The sequence below is a fragment of the Micromys minutus genome, assembly GCF_963924665.1.
Source record: "Micromys minutus genome assembly, chromosome: 10".
Classification (NCBI taxonomy): domain Eukaryota; kingdom Metazoa; phylum Chordata; class Mammalia; order Rodentia; family Muridae; genus Micromys; species Micromys minutus.
This window is the reverse complement of record NC_137979.1, coordinates 11,882,351-11,890,558: the sequence shown is the minus strand read 5'-3', so window position 1 is coordinate 11,890,558 and position 8,208 is coordinate 11,882,351. Positions and strand designations below refer to the sequence as shown.

General features: G+C 48.6%; 1 protein-coding gene across 1 annotated transcript; it reads left to right on the top strand.

Moving 5' to 3' along the window:
- Positions 1–797: 797 nt before the first annotated feature.
- PRSS38 (serine protease 38) lies at positions 798–3,331 on the top strand (the record flags this gene model as incomplete). The annotated part of the gene is made up of 5 exons (XM_080923638.1): positions 798–933; positions 1,103–1,265; positions 1,939–2,210; positions 2,728–2,870; positions 3,077–3,331. 5 exons carry the CDS (start codon positions 798–800, stop codon positions 3,329–3,331), a joined length of 969 nt encoding a protein of 322 aa, XP_080779764.1.
- Positions 3,332–8,208: the final 4,877 nt, after the last annotated feature.

Genomic DNA, 8,208 nt, shown 5'->3' with positions numbered 1-8,208 from the left:
GTGGGTGCTGAGTCAAACCCCGGTCCATCTCACCAGCCCCAATTATTCTTTTTTGTTGTTTCTTTTGTTTTAAGATGGGGTCTCATTATGTAACCCTGACATTGAACTCACCTGCCTTCCCAGTTCTGGGATTAAAGACATGGTGGTACCATGATATACCAGGAATCCTCCCTTGAAAGTAAAAAAAAAAAAAAAAAAAAAAAAAGCTGCCAAAATTTACAAGAAGGGGCATATTTTACTATATATAAACAAAGACTTCATTTTTAAAAAAGATTTAATAGCAGATGTGTAGATAGTAAAATCTGACAGACCTGAGTCTGCCGCTGAGAGAGCTTAGAACACTGGAGTTTGAAACAGAGGATTCTCAAACAGAACTTGTATATCCAGGTCTGACTATGGTGTGTGTGTGTGTGTGTGTGTGTGTGTGTGTGTGTGTGTGTGTGTGTTGCTTTAATGATCCATCCTAAATGCTGTCAGTTGATGGGTCCTTTCGTTTCCTGGGCAGGTTACCCACTGATGCTATCAAGTAACCAGGCCCAGTGTGTCAACTGTACCTGAGGTGAGGTCAGACCGTCCGGCCTCCTGCCTTGCTGGCAAAGTGGGTTTTTGGCAATCCACACAGCTCAACTACCTTTTGTCCACACCCGCTAGCTCAAAGTCACCTTCTGGGGGCGCCACTAAAGCATCCAGGACCCAGGTGCCGTCGTCACGTGTCCAGCTCACGCCTTCACCAGGGGGAGGCGCTGTCACATTTCCTGGTCAGCTGCCCTCTCCAGCTGAGCTGCGCCTCTGGCTTCATGGCCGCCCCGACTTCCGGCCTGGGCCTCCTGGGATACCTCCTGCTTCTGCTTCTACTGGCTACCCCAACCTGGGTCATATCAGTCAGTCACCGACAGCCTAAAAGCCAGGCAAATTCACTGAGCAGTGACGTGGGTAGGTCCAGCCCAGGGTCTGGGTGGCGATGCTTTCTCCCTGGGTCCCTTTCTCCTCTGCCGTAAGCCCCAGCCTGGCTCCTCCCCACTCAAATACTGGTTCCTTCCTGCATTCGTGGCCCCTCCTGTGGTGTGGCCTTGGGCCCATTCTCATTTGTTCTTCTCCTCAGCCTGTGGCCAGCCAGTTCAGCACGGCAAGCTCTTGGGTGGAGAGTTGACTCCTGATCGGAAATGGCCGTGGCAGGTCAGCCTGCATTACTCGGGATTTCACGTCTGTGGGGGCTCCATCCTCAATGCCTACTGGGTGTTGACGGCAGCACACTGTTTTGCCAGGTGAGAGGTACAGGAGCCGTTAGGGGTGACGGAGCAGGGACCGGGGAAAGGTCTCGACCATGTGCTGGTGGCTGGGACTATTGCACCCACATTTGAAGTTCTCCCCCCCCGCACCCCCAGGCCTAACCACCATAGCTGGTGCACCCATTCCCTCGACCTCAGACTTCCAAGCTGCTCCCAATAGACCAGCATGGATTTATCCACCCAGCTGACTGGCCCAGTACCTAGGTGCATGGCCTGTCCTCTTGCGCACAGTCCTCTACGGACCAAGCTACATCCGCACTTGGGAGATCTCCATTTACAGTGTGCCCTGCTTCCAGTTTACCATCCCTGCTCCAGCAAGGTCCCTCACGACAGACAACGTTCCTCCACAGAACCTTTGGGCAGATGGCCCTGTCTCCTGAGCCTCTTCCAGTCAGGCCCACCACTGTGGTGTACAGGGGTTAATCGACTTTTCAGGAAGAGGCCAGAGAGGGGCCCGTTGCATGGCTCTCTGGCTCTCAAAGCCCAGGCACAGGCTCCGATTGACACCCAAGTCTCCCTCAGTCTAAATCGGGACCTCTGAGGTCAGATTATCAGATAGGCCTATACTGGGCTGCAGGTGGACCCAAGCTGTTCTGTGGGCTGGTGGTACAGGGGGCTGCAGGCAGTTGGCCTCTGTTTTGGTCAGCAGGGAGAAGAAACTCGAAACCTTTGACTTGTACGTGGGCATCACCAACCTTGAGGAGGCCAACAGACATACCCAGTGGTTTGCCATTAACCAGGTGATCATTCACCCCACCTTCGAACTGTTCCACCCCGTCGGAGGGGACGTAGCGCTGGTACAGTTGAAGAGTGCCATCGTATTTTCTGACTTCGTGCGCCCAATTTGCTTGCCGCCTTCCAACCTGAACTTCAACAATTTGTCTTGCTGGACTACTGGATGGGGGATGATCTCACCGCAAGGTATGAGCTAAGTAAGATCTCATGGAAGCAGAGCATAGACTGGGTCTCCCTGGCATCTGGGAAGATGGTTAGGAGAACAACTTAATCCAAAAGATGCAGATTCTAAGGAAATGATCCACTGGAAATAAAAAACAGTTCTCAGATAGAAAGAAAAAATCCTTTACGGGGTTTAAAGCAGGCTGAAAGAGAGTCAGTGGCCTCGGGGATAGATAGTAGAAATTATCCATATTGAAACAGCGATATGAAACAGCAATAACAAAATATGTGCGAAGTGGGGACAGACGATGTGATGGACTGGGCTTTCCTGTGTGGGTGGGGCTTTTCTGTGTCGGTGGGGCTTTCTTGTGTGGGTGGGGCTTCCCTGAGTGGGTGGGGCTTTCTTGTGTGGGTGGGGCTTCCCTGTGTGGGAGGGGCTTCCCTGTGTGGCTCTCTCCTTGCCTTTCAGGACTAAGAAAGACCTAGCTGGACACAGATACACACCCTTACCTGGCAGTTCCTCTCCCCTCTCCTCCCACAGGCGAAACCGGGAAAGAGCTGTTGGAAGCCCAGCTGCCACTAATCCCTAGGTTCCAGTGTCAGCTGCTTTATGGATTAACATCCTACCTCCTGCCAGAAATGTTGTGTGCTGCAGACATCATGAATATAAAAAATGTGTGTGAGGTATGTCTCATTTTGGGGGGGGATCAAAGTTGGGGACTCTGTAAGCAGGGGACTGCTGGGGGTGGCTGAACCCAAGCAGACAGTGTATGATCACCACGCACTTGAATCAAACCTCAGTGCTGAGGCTCTGGGCTCTGTTGTGGGGGGGACCGAAAGGGGGACATGTGGAGGGGTGCGGAATGAAGAAAGCTCTTTTTCCTTTTCAGGGTGACTCTGGCAGTCCACTGGTGTGTAAACTGAACCAGACCTGGTTGCAGATTGGAATAGTGAGCTGGGGACGTGGATGTGCCCAACCCCTGTACCCAGGGGTGTTTGCCAATGTCTCCTATTTTTTGAATTGGATCCGTTATAATGTAGAAACCATACCCAATCCACCTCAGCTATTCCCCTCCCTCTCTTCATCCTTGAGAGCCACCCAGAGCATTTTTGTGACCATCATGGTGAGCCTGTTGGTTTTGTGAGGACTGAGACACCCACCTCCTTGGGCTGCTTCCTTCCCTGTTTCTATCCTCCGTAGCTCTCCAATCCTGCCCCCATGCGTCTTGTCCCAGACTCTAAGTCTATAAGAGGCTGAGCAAGAGGAGAAGGGCAGGCCCAGGAGGGAGAGTTGAGAGACAGCTGGGGTGAACCAAGAGCTTGGGTTCTACTCATGTGACAGTCAGAAGTTATTAAAGGTTTCTGAAACAAGCATCCCAGAGTTCCTACCCTCACTCTGTACTCCGGTTTAATTACAGGCACCTTCCCTGGACAGTGGGTAGGAGTCCACACGTAGAAGGTAGGCTATCCAGGAGGTTGGAGAGACGGCTCAGTGAGCAAGAGCACCAGATGCTCTTATAGAGGACCCAGGGTCAATTCCCAGAACCAACCTGGCAGCTCACAACCATCCAGTTTTAGGGATCCAGTGTCCAACTCTGACATCCACAAGCACCAGACACCAGGCACAAGGCACACATGAGGTACACAGACATGCATGCGAGCAAGATACCCACACACCTATAATAAAGTTTGAGGTGGGGGGGAAAGAAGTATAAAGCAAACAGCTTTCCTAGACACTGACCTGGGTAGGACCATGGGCACAGCCCAAATGAGGGGAGAGGCCACAGTTTCAATGTCAGAAAACAGTTTTGGAACATGGAAGTATCCCAAGTGGGGAAGCAGGAATCAGGAGCTGAGAACAAGCAGGCACAGGGGAAGAAGCCAAAAGGGTATATGTGGGAAATGAATGAGCAGAAAGCCCCACAGCGCCAAGGCTGATGTCTGCAGGATCTGTGACCTGGCTTCTGCCTGCCTCAAGTAGAAAATATTCCCCCAAATTTCATCTCTGCTGAACATGATCAGATGCCCCAAATAATGCAGCGTAGCAGCGACTTTCCTAGCCATTCTGTTGTGTTAGGGGTCATAAGTCAGCTAGAGATGGTTCATGTGGGAGGAGCCAGGCACAGTAGGACATTCCTGTAATCTAAGTGCTCAAGATGCAGAAACAGGAAGGTCACAGTTCAAGGCTAGCCTGGCCTACATAGAACCTGTCTGAAAAAATTATCCAGAAGGATGGATGTAGGTTCTGTGCAACACACATTGGGTTTGTGAGGGTCTGAGCATGCGGCAGACTCAGGGAAAAGTGCATTGTGCACTTGCGAGGAGAAACTGACCCTGCATCAATGCTGAGGGACCACTGGATTTTGAAAAGTTGCTTTTTGAAACAAAAAATAAATAAAAAATAGGGGAGCAATTATTACTGTAAAATAGCAAAACAAAAGACCACAAAAGAAAAGATGGAGGACGCCTTCTGAAATAGGGGACGTGTAAGATTCTCAAAGAAGGTATTACATGTAATTCTATGAATACATAATGAAAAAGCACTTCTATTTAAAAACAAGAACTAACCCTGATAGAGAACAAAGGTTAAAACAGACCAGATTCCATAAACAAATGCAGGTATTTAGAAAGTGACCCCCACCCTACTACCTCCACTTAATAGACATTCTTGGGAACCGATTTTCTTGAGACATGTACAAAACTTTAACTACAGAGATGCCCCAGCACTGCTTGGTCTTCTGGGAGCTCAGATGAAAGGGTAGCATCCCACTTGCCAAGAGCAGCTTCGGATGAAGATAACACGTAATCCAATGTATGCACAGGAATTAAAAAACCCTAATGAGGGGCAGGTGAAATGGTTTATTGAAGAAAGGTACCTGCCACCATGCCTAAAGATGTGAGTTCAATGCCTAGAATCTCTAGGGTGAAGAGCACTGACCCCCACAGATTTATCCTTTGACCTCTAGGTGCGCCGTTTGGCACAGGAGCACACATACGTGATAGATGATAAAACAGTTTATATTCTCAGACAGGGCAACATGAAGTAAAGTGGAATTTGTTTAGTTGATTTGGGACCTAGACACGTTGATTTCAACATTTACATCAAATCACAAGTAAACGAACGTGCTCAGAAGGAATCTAACATGAAAGCCAGCGACTCGGGTCTCTGCAGATACAATCCCTGTGATCCACATGCCACAAAAGGTGGAGAATCTGTCTGTCTGTCTGAAAACAGACAGAAGCCTAACTGGATGGAGCCCAATGCTCAGTACTTCAACACATAAATAAAAGAGAGGCAAGGTGGAGTAAGCATGTGACCCCATCACTTGGAAGGCTGAGGCAGGAGGATCGTGAATTTGAGGTTAACTTGGGTTACACAATATCTTTTAAAAGAAAATAAAAATTATAAATCTGGTAAAAAAAATTTTTTTCAAGCTTGCCACATGCCAGGTAGCCACATTGGGAAGATAAGAGCTAAATAGGGTGGCTGGCTTCTGCTGCCATAGGCCTCTTATTCTGCTGTGACACTCCAAAGACACGCTCTCCGTGGTATTTTCACCTTGCACTATTTCAATCTATAAAATGTCCACCTATTTTAGCAGCAATCGCTTAAGATAGACTGTGACTGTGAGCACATTACGTTTCTTTTTCCAGACTATTCTTCAATGTTCAGGTCTAGCAGAGACTGCACAGGCACTTTGGGGCTCAGGGAGAGGTGCTAGAGGTGTGCCCAGCAGTCACACTGAAAGCCCACCCCGTGCGGTGCCAACCATGTAGTGTGTGCAGGGTGCACACTTCCACACTCAGCCTTGTCTGGATGGAATCACATGAGTGCAACTATGAGAGATCTTTTTGGTGTGTGTGTGTGTGTGTGTGTGTGTGTGTGTGAAGGTTTGCATATGTGCACATGCGTGTGGAAGGCATAAGTCAACCTCAGGTGTCATTCCACAGGAATTAAATACTTTGCCTTTTTATTTATTTATTTAGCTTGTTTTTAATGTGTATGAGAGTTTTGTCTGCATGTATGTCTATACGCCACATGCATACTTGGTGCCTACAGAGGCCACAAGAGGGCGTTAGATCCTCTGAGACTGAACTCATGGATAGCTGTGAGCCCTGGGCATAGACCCCAGGTCCTCTGAAAGAGCAGCCATTTCTCTAGCTCCACAGCTTGTGATTTGTGGCAGGATCTTTCCCTGGCCTAGAATGCACTCAGTCAGATGAGCTAGCTCGCCAGCCAGCTCCAAGGATCCTGCTTTTTCTGCCTGCCCAGAGCTGAGATCCAAGCACATACGGCCATCACTCTGACTTTTGTTGTTGTTGTTGTTGTTGTTACATGATTCTGAAGATCAAACTCAGGTCCTCAAACCTACATACATGGGGATTTTTTTTTTTTAAAGTTCACTAAATTGCCTTTCAGTTTACTTACTGGTTTAGAGATCCAATTTTTATATATTTTTTTTCCAGTTGCAACAATACTACAGACTTTTGTGTATGATGTGCAGTTTCAGTGCATGCAGCCCCTGAGTAATGTTCATAATAAAGTGGGTATGGGGGGCACCTTTCCCTTCCTATTCCTCAGCCTGGTGTGTCTGTACACAAAAACCTCCATGCCACATTAAGGCGGCTGACGCATGCATTTTCCAAGCTCTGAACATGCCTCCTCATTTGTAGCTCCCAATTAGTGGGTTTCCTCTCAGGACACAGGAGCCTGCTGCTCCCTGGCATCCTGACCTCTTCTGCCACAAGGGGGCAGTTCTTTGGCACTCAGGAGTGGAACTTTTCTGGACCCTAGGCCATAGGTACTGGCCTCTGCATGGGCTCCTCCACTACCCCGTAGGAGGAACAGTCGTAAGCCCGTATTAGGATGCTGAGGTTGCCAGTGGAGACTGCAGACTAAATCCACAGCCTTGCTAGCATTTCGTCTGTTCTGAGCATCACAAAGTGAGAACAGGTGTCCCAAAGGTCTAGACCACGGGGTCACAGAATCAATCTCTGCTTTGTAGTCCATGTTGGGGGGTGCCATGAGCTATTTCACACACCAGCCTGGCTTGTGTTCTGTTTTCTTTCCTCCACTGTCCAGAAGGGTGCATTCGGAGCATGGAACTACTTTTGGAGGCAGCAGTTGTGATGCCTGACTTGGGGCACTGAAACTGGTAGTGGGAATCAGGGTAAATCCTGGGTTCGGGAATCACTGAATGAAGGTTCAAGAGCTAGGAGAGCCCATCTCCCCCAGCCCCACTGCCTATTTGAAATCCTTCCAGCGCCAACCCCTTGGGAATCCAAGAGTTATTCAAGAAATAAACTATAAGTACCATGAAATGCCATGTTATTAGAATGGGGGGGGGGAACGTTGACATCTCAATTATTAAAACAACAAAAGAAGCATTGGACAAGAGCCAACATCCTTTTCTGATTAAAAAAAAATTTAATAGACTGGGAGTAAAATAGAACATACTCAACATAAAAAAGGGGCATGTTTCAAAAGCCCACAGCTGGTTCCCTGCCTAATGGGGAAAGAGACAACTTTTCCCTGAGATCAACAATACAAGATTTCCCCACTGCTGTCCAGCATCCTAATGGGAGTGCTAGCCAGGGCAAGCAGGCAAGAAAAAGGAATGGTGGCCCAATTGGAAGAGGGGAAGGAGCACTTTCTATATGCCATGGCTTTATGCTGTGGCATTTCTAACACACACACACACACACACACACACACACACACACACACATACACACACCCCTCAGAAAGTTGCAGCATACAAAATCCACACACAAAATTAATCACACTTGTAAACATAGGCCTTCAAAAGCCCAAAAAGGAAATAAAGAATACTAGATACAGATCCAGGACAAGTGCCCTGGGCCCACCCACAGAATCAAAGCCATGGTGTCAAGCCCACATTTCTGGCCTGTTTCCTGGTACACATGGTTGGGCCACTATGAGCAGTGTCTGGAAGGTCTGAGCAGCCGGGAAGGCATGCACAAGGTCTGAAGCCTTGCGGGAGGACACTGAACCCAGCTG